Source organism: Somniosus microcephalus, chromosome 19 (genome assembly GCF_052327205.1).
Source record: "Somniosus microcephalus isolate GS21.2 chromosome 19, FLI_Smic_1.0, whole genome shotgun sequence".
Classification (NCBI taxonomy): Eukaryota; Metazoa; Chordata; class Chondrichthyes; order Squaliformes; family Somniosidae; genus Somniosus; species Somniosus microcephalus.
In genome coordinates, this window is record NC_141005.1 from 12964466 (window position 1) to 12983317 (window position 18852).

General features: G+C 45.2%; 1 protein-coding gene across 1 annotated transcript in view; it reads left to right on the forward strand.

Moving 5' to 3' along the window:
• The window catches only part of txnrd2.2 (thioredoxin reductase 2, tandem duplicate 2), a 393467-nt gene that overhangs the window by 316913 nt on the left and 57702 nt on the right, over positions 1–18852 (forward strand). Inside the window, exons 7-8 of the mRNA XM_086011988.1 lie at positions 973–1035; positions 2969–3036. Coding sequence (XP_085868114.1) covers positions 973–1035; positions 2969–3036 — 131 coding nt within the window. The remainder of the gene's footprint in view (positions 1–972; positions 1036–2968; positions 3037–18852) is intronic.

Here is an 18852-nt window from a genome sequence, read left to right on the forward strand (position 1 = left end):
AGAACAAACAAAAGTTAACCAGCACCTTAAGCAAGTTTTATAAAGTAGAAGGTGTCTGTGAGACCTTGTATCTTTCAGTATTAGTAAGCAATGTTTCCTTTAAATTTTTTTGGCCTGCGCGTCCCATTCTAAATACGCATGCGTGGTTTTTCCTATTGAAAAGCCGGTCAGCTGGCTGCATGTGAGCTGCAGAGTGCCCCGTGGCTGCACTGCTTAAAGGGAACGCTAGTACGGTGTTTATAAAAGATGTGTGAAATACTGCTTCAGTAAGTTCGCTGTATTACAGCAGTGAGCAAACCACTATTGCCTTTAGGGTGTAACAGGACTAGACAGACTAAATGCAGGAAGGATGTTCCCGATGGCCGAGGAGTCCAGAACCAGGGGTCACAGTCTAAGGATAAGGGGTAAGCCATTTAGGACAGAGATGAGGAGGAATTTCTTCACCCAGAGAGTGGTGAACCTGTGGAATTCTCTACCACAGAAGGCAGTTGAGGCCAATTCATTAAATATATTCAAGAAAGAGTTGGATATATTTCTTAAGGCTAAAGGGATCAAGGGATATGGAGAGAAGGCAGTGACAGGGTACTGAGTTTGGATGATCAGCCATGATCTCATTGAATGGCGGAGCAGGCTCGAGGGGCCGAATGGTCTACTCCTGCTCCTATCTTCTATGTTTCTATTACAGCACGACCACTTCACATAATGGTTTTTGTTAGAAATGTGAACTTAGAAATATCTAATAGAAGTAATATAATAAACGATGAAACTGTCGGCAGTGCAGCACTCCCTCAGGACTGCACTGGAAGGCCAGCCTGCATTTTGTGAGCATTAGTTAAACAACTGTGAGGCTTTAGTTTGCAGTTCATTCTTGTAACACTGCGAGCGCTGATGAGCTGCAGTGTATCTCTGACAACTGGACCTAATTTGTTGCGCCAATAATTTTGACTTGAATAATATGGATTCTATTTGCAGACCATTCTGACTGCTGAAAACATTGTGCTAGCAACTGGAGGAAGACCGAAGTATCCCCTCGACGTAAGCTTCAATTGTTACTTGTCCAATCCATCATATATCCCTTTCTGGGACTTGTAAATATTTTTGTATTTAGGCTGTAGAATCTGACCATCCACGGGAAGAACGATGCATCAAAAAAAAATGGAATTGTGACAAGAGAACACATTTGTAAAGTTTATTTTTTTTTCTTGCGACCAAGTCTGTTGGAGCCTTGACGAGGTACCCTAAGGTGGCTGTGGGTTTATGGCTGCAATCCTGCACACTGAATCAACAATTTCAGCCCCTGCAAGGCACGGAGTGCAAATCGGGTGCTTCTCTATAGGGAGGGAAAATGTAGACGACCATTGCGTCATGCTGTTGTTGTACATCTCCTCGTTCCCTGTTTCAGAGTGGGTTTAGTGGAGGCTTGGGAATAGGTTACTTGCCAAACCTTTCTGCTGGGTATGATGCACAGGAGAACCAAGGAGGGGTGAGCGGTGGAAAAAATACCTTCACCCGCAACTTTTCACAAACTTAAATCCCGACCTCAGAACAGCACATCTTGCTTGCCCCAGTGTGATTTCTTTTTTCCTCTCCTCTTCCCACACCGTCCATCCTTCTGGCCTCTGAGTGAGACTGTCATGTTTGAGGTTGTGTGATGTGCATTGTTGGGGCAAGCAAATGGAGGCTTTCACCTTGAGTCTGGTTATAGTCTATTGCATCTAGCAATGGTTGATACCAGTGCCAAGTTGAAAATGATTCAATTTCCCAGCATTGAGGTGCCTCACCCAGATGACACAAATTTACCTCGAGGGCTTTAGGCTGATGGTGTTCCATTCGATTTGATTTTTATCTTATCCTTGCCCTAATCCCTGCAAAGAATATTGTTGTACTTCATTGAAAGTAATAAAAAGTTACATTATTTTCTTTTTTTATTATTTTCCGTTATTGGGAACTGTGTTAAGTTTGTACAAGCAATCCGCTGTGTAGTCTGGAACTTCTCAGCCAAGATGTCAACCTTTACCATCTTTTAATGTTTAAGCTGTAGACACCTCAAAATCTGAGTGTTACCCACCTAATATGGCACACCATCAGCCTAAAGCCCTTGAGGTAATTTTTTTTGTTATCTGGGCGAGGGATGTTAGTGGTGGGAAATGGAATCATTTTCAACTTTGAGAACTTGCGTCAGGACGACTTGAAATAAGTTAATAACGCAACATAAATTAATGTTTCCTTGGCAAACTCAGCAAAATTGGGTACGCTGCCCCATACCGAACACGTGGGGAGAAAGAGCAATGTTTTTCCTGTTTTTATTTTGTTGTGTTTACATTTTTATGTACAGATGGTGAGCTGGAGAATAATCAAATCAGTGACACAGCAGTTAGCGGTTCAGGGATAAGTTTCATTTCTTAATTCTTCCATCATGCTATTCAAATCTAAGTGACAATTACATTGCGTTTAAAATAAATAAATGAATAAATAAAAATGTCCTCCTTTTTATGGCGCGGACTCACACTGGGGTACAGTTCCACAGCGGAGCCTGATCCCATTTACGTCCACTTTCTAGCAGGGTCACGAGGTAGCTGTCAGGAGGAGGAGGAACAACTCTGGCTGATTTTTTTTCTGCTCTCCTAATCCCAGGGCCTTTGAGGTGGTTTTACAAACATTTTGGCTGAACTCTGCTAACTCAGCGGAGACCAGTAATTTCTGCGATCTCTACCGTTCTGTTTCACATTTGCTCTGCCAGCTGAGCCACAACATACTTAAAGGATGCACTTTGTTGAAAACCAGTTGATATATGAAGAATACACCTGTGTTGAAATCTTACTAGTTAAATTAGTAATATTGTAATTAAAAATAGTTGGAACAACTCTCTTCGTCCTGTATGCTGTTTATTTTCCTCTAACGCACAGAAATATAAAGCAAGAATATTTTTCGCTATAAAATTTGTAAAATGCTCGTTTTCTTTTGAAAGATTCCAGGGGCTGAACTCGGCATTTCCAGTGACGATATTTTTTGGCTGCAAGGTTCACCTGGAAAAACGTGAGTAAATAATCCGTTCAGTTGGACTTTCGAACATGGTGAGGGGAGGAGAGGTTCAATGGGTGATCTATTGGAAGCTGGAGGCTGCTGTATTTTGATTTATTGCATGCACTGTACCTGTACTTAACTAGCATTTCCTTCCTATTGTAAAGTAGAAGATGAGCAAAGTTACCTTGCCTAGAGGCTTAAAAAAAGTAATGCTTGTGTCCCACGTTCACGTTAAGCTGCGCAGCGGTCTGGAGGTCCCACGCCGGCTGTTCACCGGCTTTTGCATGGGAGAAACCGCGCACGGGCGAAAATTTGAATGGGCAGCACGGCTTATGACGGCTGTTTATATCTAACGAGCTGGTTATGATGTACGTGACGGTGACGAACTGTAGCAAAAAATCAGCGATGAATCCATCATTCAAATCTATTGATGAGGAGCCAGAAAATGGAGCAGTGGTAGCACGTTACAAAGTCCGTTGACTGTTCTGATGTCCTCAAACTACAAATGCTAAAAGAGCCAAGGCTGAATTACTGCCTCAAGTGAATTGCCAGCTGTTTTGTATGTACAGGAAACTCCCTTTTAACCGGCACCTAATTATCCGGAAATCTCTCTTAACCGGCAAAATTCGGGAGTAGGTTCAGGTAAGTTTTACTATATATTAGTGGCCGTGTCACCGGGGTTCCTGGATCTGTGGCCGTGTAACCGGGGTTCCTGCACCTGTGGCCGTGCAACAGGGACTCCTGGATCTGTGGCCATGTAACCGGGACTCCTGCACAAGTGCCGTGTAACCGGGACTCCTGCACCTGTGGCCGTGTATGGGGCTCTCGAACCTTGGTAAGTATACCTCTCTGTAATCCGGACTTTTTGATCAACCGGCACCACGCCGGTCCCATCGGTGCCGGATAAAAAAGAGTTTCCTGTAATAGTTTTAAAACCAATTGTCTTCACCTTTTCGTGCCTGTAAGTAGCGAGTGTGGTTGCTGCAGTCCAAATGGTACCAACGGGCTAAAGGGGCTAATTGTGTCCTCTATCAGTTTCTTACTGGAAATGCTTAGTGGAGCTGCAATAAAGTGCTGCCGAACAACAAAAAGTGGGTTGGAGAGCGTGTGGTTGATGGTTACTCTTGTGCAATTTCAGGAAGCTGGCTCGAATGAAAGATTTTTAAAAAAAATTACACATTTCTAAATTTTTTCTTACAAGTCTTTTCAGAGAATCTGTGCTGTTTTTCTCCTCTCACCTTCATTGTTGCTTGTTATAGCGGATTCTGAAAAGGTGGTAGGAGGTAATGAACTAAAAGTAAAAATACCAAATCTTTATTGAATGGGTCTGCATGATGACTGCTGGGTAGCTAAGTATGTATGAATGTTGCCCTTCATTTTTGTAAGGATCTGAGTAGCTAGGGATATATGTATGGATGCTGTTCCCTATTTTCATAAGGATCCGGTCCAATGTTCCTGTTAAGCTGTGCAGCCACGCAGCGGTCTGGAGGTCCCACGCAGGCCGTTCAGCGGCTTTTAAATGGGGAATAAAAACATGCTTGCGCGGAAATTTGAATGGGTTGAGCAGCCCATTAACGGGGCCGCGCACCCAAAAGAAAATTAGCGGGAACATTGATCAGGTCCCATGGTGGATGTGGTAAATGTGGCTTTGATTTGTGTGGAGTAGATTTCTTTGGGCTGTATACTCCAGTATTGTTTGATATATTCATTTTGCAAGGCAAGGACACGGTGTAAAATTGTAATGTCCCGCAGGTCAGCAGGTTTGTTCAACCCCCTTTTGCAGACCTCGTGACTGCCCCGTGCCTCGGGTTTCCTCAACTAGCAGTGAGGTTGGAAAAATTAACTCTCTCTTTAATTTGATTTGAACGACTGCAGCATGGAAAAAATTAAAAGCCTGAATTTGAAAAATGCTATTAAAAGTGTAGACTTCATTTCTCAGATGTATTTTCCTAGCACATTATGAAAGTGTCAGAAAAGTTCAATAAAAGGCCATTTTAACCAATTGACCTTTTGTACTTTGACAAACTTCATAGTCAGTATGTTATTCCAGTCCATTGTGAAAGGATATATCACAGAAACCTCAATATTTCTTGATTTATATTTAGCAACTTGCACACTTTACCTCAGGAGGGTTAAAGGCAGCAGTTACTTCCAAGATCAACGGGTTTGCCACAATAAGTATGGGAACGCCATCACCTCCAAGTCACACACCACCCCGACTTGGAAATATATCGCCGATCCTTCATCGTCGCTGGGTCAAAGTCCTGGAACTCCCTCCCCAACAGCACTGTGGGAGCACCTTCACCACACGGACTGCAATGGTTCAAGAAGGCGGCTCACCACCACCTTCTCAAGGGCAACTAGGGATGGGTAATAAATGCTGGTCTTGCCAGCAATGCCCACATCCCGAGAATGAATTAAAAAAAAAAGCGAGAAATGTTTTTGCTTCTTAAGCAAATATCTCAAATCATGTTGATTTGGGGGGACGGGTGAGTGGTGGCGCCGGGGGTAGGGGGTTAAAATTAATAATGTAAATATCTGGGGCTAAAAGGTTTTGGGAGGGAAGAACAAACGAAAGTTAACCTTCACGAGGGCAATTAAGGATGGGCAATAAATGTCTGCGACATCCACATCCCGTGAATGAATTTTAAAAAATCATTGTTTTTAATAGAATGAAAATTTGAATAGATGTTTGTAATTGTCTGTGGACTGAACTCTACAGTGAACTTATCAACTGCCGTAGGGGTAAGGCAGCAGCCTTCCACCAACAGCAAGTGTCAGTCTTGACTCATTCCTGTCTCTGAGTCATAGCTTGCGAGTTCAAGCACCACTCCTGGATTTGAACATGTCATTTTTTTTGGGGGCTGACACTTCAGTGCAGTGCTGAGGGAGCACTGCTTGGTCGGAGGTGCCGTCTTTCAGATCGGACATTAAACCGAGGCCCCGTCTACCTGCTCGGGTGGATTGCGGGTGCACTGCGGGCCTCTCCCTGATTCCAGTGCGCGACTGCGCTGATGCCAGTGCCAAAGCCAAAAATGTGAAAGTGGAAAGAAAACAGCAGCACATCGAAACTTTTTTTGTGTGAAAGATGAACAATAAATATTCAAACACAATGGCCCAAAAATTGCTGTCAAAATAATGGCGAGGTTAATAGAGGGCAGATGCGCGATTAAACACTGAAATCGAAAAGCTGCTGTCTGAGATGCGCTGCTCTGCAGTTAGCTTCGTGAAAATCGCATCTCGCTCGCTGACTCACCGTTGAAATACATTGAGTGACGTGAAGTTCCTGTACTTGCACTGTAGGTACGAAAGTTAAGTCAAGTCCTTAATGAAAGTATTGACATGAATCAGTCATTCATGAAAGAAAGACTTATGAATAATACTGAGCGGCCTACGGGTGGCGCTGTCCAGGGAGACTATAAACACTCGGGCACGGGCTCAGCTTGCGCAGGACATTCTTAACAGGAACTAGTGAAGGACACAACTAGACCGCCATGTTGTAAAACAGTTGATTAAAGCTTTGTTTAATGCTTAGACCAAGTGCCTAGTAGTTTTCTTAAGTCAAGTATTAAAAGACTCAACAAAAAAAAACAATTTAATGGATAAATTTAATCTCGTTATTGTGAAATATATATATTCTATTTTGATTAATCCCTTATTTTGGATATTAGAAATTTCAGTTACCGAGGAATAAAATGTTGGCCGAAAAAGAAAAATTGAAAACATTTTGAGTGATTTATGGGCACCTTAATCCCGGGGTAATATAATCTTAACTATAAAACAGCAACTATTGTGTGTCACACATTGTGACACCTGACACTGAAAATACTTATCACAGTGCTGCCTCCAAGATTCGTAGGTGCTGCAGGTATTTATAATGGGCACGTTTTTTCTGTCAGAATAACGGTGAGGCTAATGGCGCTCGACGTTATTTATGCGTAAATAGTGCAGCAACCGCAGGTGAGGGGCAGATGCGTGGTTAAATGTTGATGTCCAAAAGTTGCTCTCCGCGTTGCCCCTCTCCGCTGTTAGCTTTGGGAAAACAGCATTTCACCGATTGCCTCACCATTGACGGGCATTGAATGGCGTGAAGTTGCTGTATTTGCGCGGTAGATACAAACTAAACCCGCCACAAGTATTTAGGGCTGGTAATTACAAAGAAAAAAAAGAGATGGGGTGTTGCAGTATTAATCAAGGAGTCAATTACTGCTGTAAGGAGGGATGATATCTTAGCAGGCTCCTCTAATGAGGCCATATGGGTAGAACTTAAAAACAAAAAGGGGGCAAGCACTTTGCTGGGAGTGTACTATAGGCCCCCAAACAGTCAGGGGGAGATAGAGGAACAGATATGTAGGCAAATCTCAGAAAAGTGTAGAAATAATAGGGTAATAATAGTAGGGGATTTCAACTTCCCCAATATTAACTGGGATAGTCAGAGTGTGAAAGGCTTAGAGGGTGCGGAATTCTTAAAATGCATCCAGGAGAGCTTTTTGAGCCAGCATGTAGAAAGTCCTACAAGAGAGGGGGCGGTACTGGACCTAATTCTAGGGAATGTAGCCGGGCAACTGGTAGAAGTGTCAGTAGGAGAGCATTTTGGTGACAGTGACCATAATTTGGTGAGTTTTAAGGTAGTCATGGAAAGGACAAAGATGGACCGGAAATAAAGGTTCTAAATTGGGGGAAGGCCGATTTTAATATGATAAGGCAGGATCTGGCCAAAGTAGACTGGGATCAGCTACTTGTAGGAAAATCCACATCAGAGCAGTGGGAGTCTTTCAGAAAGGAAATAGAGAGAGTACAACGCCAACATGTTCCCGTAAAGGTCAAGGGTGGGACCAACAAACCCAGGGAACCCTGGATGTCTAGGGATATACAAGAATGGATTAGGAAAAAAAGGGAGGCTTTTGGCAGATACAAAGGACTAAAAACAGTGGAAGCCCTAGAGGAGTATAGAAAGTGCAGGGGGGTACTTAAAAAAGAAATCAGGAGAGCGAAGAGGGGACATGAAAAAACACTGGCGGGCAAAATAAAGGAAAATCCCAAGGTGTTTTATATTAAGGGCAAGAGGATAACCAGGGAAAGAGTAGGGCCCATTAGGGATCAAAGTAGCAATCTGTGGGTAGAGCCGGAAGATGTGGGTGAGGTTTTAAATGAATATTTTGCATCTGTGTTCATTATGGAGAAGGATGATGTAGGCATAGAAATCAGGCAGGGGGATTGTGTGATATGCTTGAACAAATTAGTATTGAGAGGGAGGAGGTACTAGCGGTTTTAGCTGGCTTAAAAGTGGATAAATCCCCAGGCCCAGACGAGATTTATCCCAGGCTGCTGTGTGAGGCAAGGGAGGAGATTGCAGGGGCTCTGACACAAATTTTCAGAACCTCTCTGGCCACAGGGGAGCTGCCAGAGGACTGGAGGACAGCTAACATAGTACCATTATTCAAGAAGTGTACTAGGGATAAACCAGGGAATTACAGGCCAGTGAGCCTAACATCAGTGGTAGGGAAATTATTGGAAAAAATTCTGAGGGACAGAATTAATCTCCATTTGGAGAGGAAAGGTTTAATCAAGGATAGTCAGCATAGCTTTGTCAGGGGGAGATCATGTCTAACCAATTTGATTGAATTTTTCAAGGGGGTGACTAGGTGTGTGGATGAGGGTAGTGCAGTTGATGTCGTCTACATGGACTTCAGTAAGGCTTTTGACAAAGTCCCACATGGGAGACTGGTCAAGAAGGTAAGAGCCCATGGGATCCAGGGTAGTTTGGCACATTGGATCCAAAATTGGCTTTGTGGCAGGAGGCAGAGGGTGATAGTCGAAGGTTGTTTTTGTGACTGGAAGCCTGTGTCCAGTGGTGTACCGCAGGAATCGGTGCTGGGTCCTTTGCTGTTTGTAGTGTACATTAATGATTTAGATATGAATGTAGGAGATATGATCAGTAAGTTCACAGATGACACGAAAATTGGTGGAGTGGTAAGCAGCGAGGAGGGAAGCCTCAGGCTACAGGACGATATAGACGGGTTGGTCAGATGGGCAGAACAGTGGCAAATGGAATTTAACCCTGAAAAGTGTGAGGTGATGCATTTTGGGAGGACTAACAAGGCAAAGGAATACACAATGAATGGTAAGACCCTAGGAAGGACAGAGGATCAGAGGGACCTTGGTGTGCATGTACATAGATCTCTGAAGGCAGCAGGACAGGTAGATAAGGTGGTTAAAAAGGCATATGGGATACTTGCCTTCATTAGCCGAGGCATAGAATATAAGAGCAGGGAAGTTATGATGGAGCTGTACAAAACGCTGGTTAGGCCACAGCTGGAATACTGTGTGCAGTTCTGGTCGCCACACAATAGGAAGGATGTGATTGCATTGGAGAGGGTGCAGAGGAGATTCACCAGGATTTTACCTGGGCTGGAGTGCTTCAGCTATGAAGAGAGACCGGACAGGCTGGGGTTGTTTTCCTTAGAGCTGAGAAGGCTGAGGGGGGACCTGATTGAGGTGTCCAAAATTACGAGGGGCATAGATAGGGTAGATAGAAAGGAACTTTTCCCCTGAGTAGAGGGGTCAATAACCAGGGGGCATAGTTTCAAGGTAAGGGGCAGGAGGTTTAGAGGGGATTTGAGGAAAACCTTTTCACCCAGAGGGTGGTTGGAATCTGGAACTCACTGCCTGAAAGGGTGGTAGAGGCAGGAACCCTCGCAACATTCAAGAAGCATTTAGATGAGCACTTGAAACACCATAGCAGATAAGGCTACGGGCCAAGTGCTGGAAAATGGGATTAGAATAGACAGGGCTTGATGGCCGACATGGACACGATGGGCCGAAGGGCCTCTTTCTGTGCTGTATAACTCTATGACTCTAAGTGAAAGTACCCTTTTAATGACGTGATGACTGCCAGTCAACTACCAAAAATGAACTATTACAAGTGTGAAGTCTCATTCCTTCAGGTTTTGACATTTTTAGGGAGATTTTAAAAAAGTCTAAATTTTAAATTTAATTTTTTTTCTTTACCTTTTTTCTCTCTCAATCCAATCTTTCCCTCTCTCTTTATTCCCCTTTCTGTACCTGATTTGACATTGAATTCTCCCCCTTTAATTCATCCTTCTTCTCAGTCCTCCTTGTGTTTATTGCCCAATCCATCAATCTAATTGGTTAAGGGGATACACGGTTGCCGTGTTCTCTGAGTCCCAGATGCCCCGTTTCCCTCGCTGCGCCGTTATCAGCTCGCACTTTCGGCAACTTAGTGGGCAGAAATGTCTTGAGCCAAAGGGTGCAGGGGAAAGTCTAACTAATGGTAGACACCGTCAGATGTTCTGCTACAGCAAAATCTGGCCCAATGTTATTGTCAATGAAACTCGAGCTCGAAGTACCAAATTTAGGTGGTCAAACAGCTAAATCTTTTGTGATTATAATTGGTTTACTGATGTACAGTTGGGTAGATTAAACTACTGGAGTACCGCTTTAAGTGGATTTGGTCTCGTCAGAAAATCCCTGACCCAGTTCATCCACATATACGGCATGGAGACAACTTGCACTAAAGGCATGCTATTTTAAGTGGAATTTTCTGCTAAAACCAAGTACAATAGGCTGAACTCCAAGCTGCTTTTATATTGAATTTCAGCCGTCAGCTCCTGTAGCTTAGGTCTCTAGCAGCCAGTGACTCGAATCCAAAACTGCCAGACTTCATTAGGCAGTTGGGTAGAAAGGCCAGTTTTTAAAAACTTTATTCGTTCCTGGGATGTGGGCGTCGCTGGCAAGGCTGGCATTTATTGCCCATCCCTAATTGCCCTTGAGTAGGTGGTGGTGAGCTGCCTTCTTGAACTGCTGCAGTCCGTGTGGTGAAGGTACCCCCACAGTGCTGTTGGGGAGGGGGGTTCCAGGATTTTGACCCAACGACGATGAAGGAACGGTGACATATTTCCAAGTCAGGATGGTGTGTAACTTGGAGGGGAACTTGGAGGTGGTGGTGTTCCCATGCGCCTGCTGCCCTTGTTCTTCTAGGTGGAAGAGGTCGCAGGTTTGGAAGGTGCTGCCGAAGAAACCTTGGCGAGTTGCTGCAGTGCATCTTGTAGATGGTACACACTGCAGCCACGGTGCACCGGTGGTGCAGGGAGTGAATGCTTAAGGTGGTGAATGGGGAGCCAATCAAGCGGGCTGCTTTGTCCTGAATGGTGTTGAGCTTCTTGATTGTTGTTGGAGTTGCACTTATCCAGGCAAGTGGAGAGTATTCCATCACACTCCTGACTTGTGCCTTGTAGATGGTGGAAAGGCTTTGGGGAGTCAGGAGGTGAGACACTCGCCACTGAATACCCAGCCCCTCTCCTGCTCTTGTAGCCACCGTATTTATGTGGCTGGTCCAGTTAAGTTTCTGGTCAGTGGTGACCCCCAGGATGTTGATGGTGGGGGATTCGGTGATGGTAATGCCGTTGAATGCCAAGAGGCGGTGGTTAGACTCTCTCTTGTTGGAGACGGTCATTGCCTGGCACTTGTGTGGCGCAAATGTTACCTGCCACTTATCAACCCAAGCCTGAACATCATCCAGGTCTTGCTGCATTCGGGCATGGACTGCTTCATTATCTGAGGAGTTGCCTAGTTAATGCATTGACTGGCAGCAACGTGCTGCAAGCCCTTCCCCTTTGACGTCCTATCAGCAGCCTTTATACACCCCGTTATATGCATGTTTTTTGCAACATGTTGTCGCTAGTTAATGTACAGGAAACTTTCTTTTATCTGGCACGGACGGGACCGACGTGGTGCCGGTTCATCAAAAATTCCGGGTAACCGAACGCTATAGTAAAAGATAGGGAGAGCTGACGGCTCCGTATAAAGCAACAAACCCTGTTGCTTAGCAACAACTGTAGAACAATGAACACAAGTTTCAAGCGTCTCTGTAGCTTAGCAACAGCTGCAGCCACACCCTTGCACAGCACAGATGGAAGAAGGCAAATAAATATGAAGTAAAACCTACTCCTGAATTTTGCCAGTTAACCGACATTTCCGGTTATTTAGGTGCCGGTAAATCGAAAGTTTCCTGTAATCATGTTACCTGTGCACGTTGGCCAATTTGTTAGTCACTTTGCCCTAAATATCTTGTACTTATTCTTGTATCTCTCTTTTGTTCCAGACCCCTCAATCTCTGGAAACCGTCTGTCCCTATCTACTCTACCCCTTCCCTTTATTGAATTAAACACCTTTATTAATTCACCCCATCATCTCTTGTGTGTGCTAAGAAAAACTGTTCCAAGTCTTTCTTTGCATCGGTATTTCCTCCTATCAGGCAGCATCCCAGTGAGCCTGTGCTGTACCCTCTGCTGCCTCAGCATCCTTCCTAGTGTGATGCCCAAAACTGCACACAGTACTCCCAACACTCTGGTTTTAAATAGATTCATTATCACAGCAAAGCTTTGTAGTCTGTACCTCTTGCCTTAAAACCCAGTGTGCCATTAGCTTTGTAGACCTTTTTACAGTGATAAACTTGCTTGGAAAGCCCCATGGTTGTTAAAGGGTAATTAGCAATATCACCTACAAAAGAACATAATCCGGATTCACCTTCAGCCACCAGGGCGCATTGTAACGGAAAGTACAACTTTTAGTTTTAAATTAGCAGCAAGTTCGAGCAGTTGAAATATTGAAGGGTAATGATGTGGTGCTGCGGAGCCCCGAGATCCCAGGTAGGACTGGGGTTTTGTTCCTGGGATTCTCCGCCAGCTGATTTCCCAATCTCCGCTGTGGCGAGGTGACCAGGCATTTTCTGCCCCGGCCCTCAGAAGGGGAAAATCTGGAGAAAGTGTCGCCTCGGGCGATCCTGTGGCACCATTCCTCCTGTCCGTTTTCAGAGCGGTGCTGTTGGAGGCTTTGGAGCAGGTCACTCACTTAAGCAAAGTGAAGTGAGAAACCTGATTAGGCAGTCTGTGTGGACAGGGTTGCCATCTCTGCTTGGACATATTCCTGAAGAGTTTCATCGTATGACCTCCCGCGTCCAGTCTTTTCCTTCACTGTCTTCACTTTTCTTATGACTAACAAACTAAAGTGTTCAAAGGAAATGGAAAAAATACCCGCCAATGATTTTTCTCTCGGCTCTCTCAGCAGTGTCCAGGAGATGGATCTTTAATTCCTGGAGGGTTGGCAACCGGTGTTCTGAGTTTGTTTGGGTGCATGGTCCCTTTAAGGGGCTGGGCGGCACATTCACAGTTTCGCGCATGCGAGAAATTACCAATGGAAAAGCCGGTCCCGGGCTGTGCGGGACCAGCGGAGAGCTGCGCATCTTGGAGGGAACGTTGTTGTCGACCCTACGTGTGGATCAGAACTTCCCTTAAACTGAACTAGCTTTGATCCTACCCTTTCAGACCAAGAGGGTATCATGGAGTGGGGTGGGATGGGAGGAGAAAGAAAAATATAAAATAAAAACCGAAAATGGTGGAAACACTCAACAGGTTCGTCAGCATCTGTGGAGCGAGAAATAGATGACAACAATTTGTATTTATATAGCGCCTTTAACGTAGTAAAATGCCCCAAGGCACTTCACAGTAGTGTTCTAAAACAAAATTTGACATCGAGCCACACCAGGAGATATTAGGACAAATGTAGGTTTTAAGCCCGTCTTAAAGGAGGAGAGGGAGGTAGCGAGGCGGAGAGGTTTAGGGAGGGAATTCCAGAGCTTGGGGCCCAGGCAGCTGAAGGCACGGCCACCAATGGTGGAGCGATTACAAGTCAGCATTTCAAGACCGCACCTGAAATGATAACTTGTCCGTTTCCCCCCCCCCCCCCCCACCCCCACAGAGGTTGTTGAACATACTGAGTGTTTCTGGCATTTTCTGTTTGATGTTTCAGATTTCCAGCTTTTTTTGCTTTTTATTTATAAAGTTAGACACCGCAGCTTTTTCCCTTTTTGGTTCTTGCTGTTTCACTTTTCTACCACTAGATAGCAGTAGATGTCCAGCTTTCGGAGTCCATGTCGAGATGTGGCTTATTTCTGCATCACGGTGAATACAAAGGCCAATATTGGGGAACTAAAGCATCATAAAAATTCTAAAAAAAAAAAAAAAAAAATGTTGTACACAATCTGATTCCCAAAGTTGCAATTGTTTTTCTAATTGACGGGGCTAAATGAATCATGTCGAAGGCTGCAACTGAGCAATGATCTTGATATGTGTACAGTAGATCTTGTTCCTAATTCTACTTTTGTCAGTTCGCTGTTGATACAGGTTTTAACAGAGTATGGGAGGTGCATTGCTGTTTACATTGTCACATTCCTGCAATAATAGTCGGAATAAGCCTCGAGGGGTTACAGTAGCTTTACTGTACTTTGTCAGCAAATGTGACAGGTTTTTTTTGCATTTTGCCCAGAATATATTGTTGTGATCTAATCATGTAATTAGCTATCTTAATTTTTGGCATGTTTCAGGGCACTTTTGATATGTATAAATACTTTTATTGTTTGGATGCTCCTTGTCCCAAGATTTCTTTTCCCCACGTTTTACCAAGTTTGCAATTCTTTAGGTCCTGCAAAAGTTAATGGCACCTGGGGAGGTGAGGATTATTATTACTGGAACTCTAAAACTGGAATGGTCCTGGTTTAGGAATATCTGAACCGTGTATCTTTTTCCCTTTTTTGAAAAATGAGATATCAGCCTGAAAAGATGAAGCGAAGAAGCTCCTGTCCAAATGGTTGAATGTTGAGAACACTGTGTGTTGCCCAAGGCTGCAGTTCTATTATCGGCGTGAGACTGGGACCTGTTCAATCCCAAGACCAGAGTGGTACTGTAGGCTGTGATGTGCCTGCCTGTAGCGAGCTCTGCACGTGTTGCTCTCACACGTATACAGAGACCCCGTCCCTGGGGATACTTTTTTGTTTTAAATGTTAAGATGCCGTGAGCGTAGCAGTGTCCACAATCGAGCAACATTGAAAGACTCAACACTATGGGGGAAAAATTCAGTATCGGCGCATTTGGGGCGCCGTTATCGGCCGTGCACAAAGTTTAGCGCTTGGCGCTAATTATCGCCTCCGACAGCAAACTTGGCTTTTATCGCCCCTGGAGGTGATTGTAGCGCTAAATCAGGCGCTTCACACCTGTCTTAAGGCGCAAAGGCCGAGGAGTGAGGCGCTACCTCAGAGTGCTGGCGAAGCAAGGAAGGGCAAATCAAAATGAACCTGCAAAGTGCTGCTCAGTACCCAAAACTCCTTCACACAGCGTTGAATCTCTCCAGAAGTCTCTCTCTCTCTCTCTCAATGCGTGGTGCAAAAATGTCACCGACAAAAAAAGGCAGGAAGTGGTCGCCTTTAAATAGCGCTCCCCCAGCCACTTTCTGACAGCATAACGCTCCCCTCAACCTGTCGTTGCTAGCGGCAGGCGGTCAGGCAGGGGGCGCCACTCAATATCCAGTCCGGGGCGTTGCGCACTCGACTGACGTCACAATCTGCCGGCGCAGGAAATCGTGGCGGTAGTGTTTAGCGCCGCCGCAAAATGTCTAGTTAATTTCGCGAGCGGCACAAACCGCCGCGCCCGGGCGCTAGTTGCTTTGCGCCCCAATTGGCGCCCTCTTAAGGCGCTAACGGGAGGTGCAAACAACTGAATTTTTCCCTCTAAGTTTGTAAAGTGGCCCAGTAGACTGCATGACCAGTGCTTCACACTGAACTGGAGTTACACAGCAGCAATGTGCATTTATATAGTGCCTTTATCACAAAAGAAACCTTTCGCAAATTGGCATAAGGGTAGAGACCAGGGGGAGTGACTTAAAAACTTGGTCGAAGAGATGGTTTTTAAGAAGGTTTTTTTTTTGAAGATCTACTGAAGACCAAACCGTGAGAGGTGGCCTCCTCACTTCAGCGTGCTCAGCAGTCACATCAAGACTTGACTTGCATTCTACTGCCACTTTTATGTCAGTGACGTGGAAGTTACACTGTAACTGCATGTGCAATATGGCGCCTTTCACGACCTCAGGACATCCCAAAGCGTTTTACAGCCAATAAAGTACTTTTGAAGTGTAGTCACTGTTGTAATGTAGGAAACGCGGCAGGCAATTTGCGCACAGCAAGCTCCCACAAACAGCATTGTGATAATGACCAGATAATCTATTTTAGTGATGTTGACTGAGTGATAAATATTGGCCAGTACACCGGGGATAACTCCCCTGCTCCTCTTCGTAATAGTGCCACGGGATCTTTTACGTCCACCTGAGAGAGCAGACGGGGCCTCGGTTTCATGCCTCATCCAAAAGAAGGCACCTCCGACAGTGCAACGTTCCCTCAGTGCTGCACTGGAGTGCCAGCCTAGATTTACGTGCTGAAGTCTGTGGAGTGGGACTGGAACCCACAACCTTCTGAGTCAGAGGCGGGCGTGCTACTCACTGACCGCAATTAATTAATAAAATTGTGCTGGAGATCGAGGGACAGATTTTGATGAATGCAGTTAAATGCCGTGTGATTAGTAAAATATATATACTGCCTTGAAGATTGGAGTACCTGTGCCTAACCGATCTCCTTTCAGATAAACCAGCTGGGTACTGCTTGTATCTGCACTAATAGAAACATTGCTGTCCATTAATGGGGAATTGGAAGCTTCAGCTGTTTGAGCTCAAGTGACCTATAATATTCTGGGTAGCAGCTCGAGGCAAATTCCTATTGTGTGCAGCTCATTGCGGACTTAACACCAATGATGTAGCCCTTGGGGCATTAACCGTAAATGCTGGTATTCTTCTGCAATATGTATTGCATTTTTAGTTGGCATTATATCATTAATACCTGAAGGGATTAGTCTTGTCATTAGAATTATCCATTCCACCATCACCTCATCCTTTAAGTGTTTTGAAGCTTAGTTTTGTGTGGGCCACACACGTAGCACAAATTTTGTTTTACCTTTTGCAGCATTTATTTTCATAGGCCTTTGCAGTTTGTATCGTGATCTCCAAAAAATAAATGAATGCGTTTGCATTTCTTCCTCTGCAGAAAGATATGAATAACACTCGAAATGCTTACTTTAGATCAGAGTCCTGCTGCTTTTGAATTCAAGCAGATCATAAAGTTTAAAGCATTGGCTGTAAAGCGCTTTGGGATGTCCTGTGGTCGTGAAATGCGCTATGTAAATGCAAGTCTGTCTCTTTCTTTTCTTCCCTTAATTTAATATATTCCCTATAAAGTATTCCATTCTAAGAAGGAGTAATGTTGGTGGGCAGTCGGGCAAACCCTCACCCTCTAAATACAGATGTGCCCACCAGGTTGAAGCCACATTGTTGCTCTATGGAGATCTAGATGCCCGATTCCATTACGGTCGTAGGTGGCGGGTGGCCCAGCCAGACCAGCCCAGCATGCTGGTCGGAGAGCCAGCATCCCAGGTAACCTCTCTGAATCTCACTTGGCTTGACTGCACTTTGCAGGCGGTTTCACTCGGCCTCGAGTGGAAGACTAGTCTGCAGTCGGCCCTCCGTATTGGCCAGGTCATCATTCATTTGGGCCAAACCAAACGCACCAAACCGCCAAGAAGTCAGGTTGTGTATCTTCGATCCGCTTGCCGCAACAAACATTGTTGACTTTTTCTTCCTTTCCCTGGTGAGGTAGGCCAACTCGAGCCCCCTGCTGTTAGTTTGGCTTCTCCTGTGTTGGGTGATTGTGCCTTTCCTGCCGCCCCATGCCCTGCATAAATGTGTGGGTTTTTTTGGACTGCTTCTCATTGTCCTTTGGGAACAAACCGCAAGCATTTGAAGCAAACGGATTGTCAGTAGTGAGTCATGGACCTTTGACAGCAAATTACATCTTGTTTGAGTTGGCAGGTTAGTAATAATCCTTGCTTAACAATATTGTAATGCGTCACATCACAGTAACTAGTGTTAACATAGGTGATGGATAAGGAGTGAGAGATTCTCTGTGCCATGGGAATTCAGTGTAGCTGGGCGTGGATTGGAGGTAATGGGAATGTGGACTGTAGTACGGCTGAAGACACGGGCCAAAGCGTTTTTGAATTACTTGCGGAGCGGTAGCCAGCAAGCTGAACGCTGGAGAAGCCCGAGGGAGTTAAAAACTTGGATTAGAGTTTTGGTGAAGGTAAACACTGTGGCGGAGGTTTTTAAAATTTGTTCCTGGGATGTGGGCGTCGCTGGCAAGGCCAGCATTTATTGGCCTTCCCTAATCGCCCTCGAGAAGGTGCTGGTGAGCCGCCGCCTTGAACCGCTGCAGTCCGTGTGGTGAAGATACTCCGACGGCGCTGTTAGGGAGGGAGTTCCAGGATTTTGACCCAGCGACGATGAAGGAACGGCGATATATTTCCACGTCAGGATGGTGTGTGACTTTGGGGGGCGGGGGAGAACTTGGAGGTGATGGTGTTCCTATGCGCCTGCTGCCCTTGTCCTTTTAGGTGGTAGAGTTTGCGGGTTTGGGAGGTGCTGTCGAAGTAGGTGACGTAATGTGCTATTGGTGATCGATCACATACGGGTGAGGAAAGTGAACTTGGGGTCGTGTGATACGCAAAGGTTCCACTTTGTTGGGGGGGCTGTCCCTGACGTGATGGCCACAAAGGGATGTGTGGATTGTGGTGGTCATGCTGAGGAACAAGCACCTTCCTCCCGTACAATGCCAACAGCTGTAGGTGCCAACCTGCAACACGGTGCAAATGGTTTAATTTTACCCAATTACCTGAAATGGATGTAAGTGTGGACCTGAAATAAAACAACAGAAAACATCGCAGCTAAAAGGAGGGGCCCGTGATGGTCCGGTCACCATGGCGTGGGGCAGGCTTGATGGGCCGTCTGGTCTTTTCCTGCCCGTCAGTTGCATATGTTCGTATGGATGGGTGTTTGTGGGAGTCGAGGAGGATGGCTTGGGCTTTGTTGAGGGTA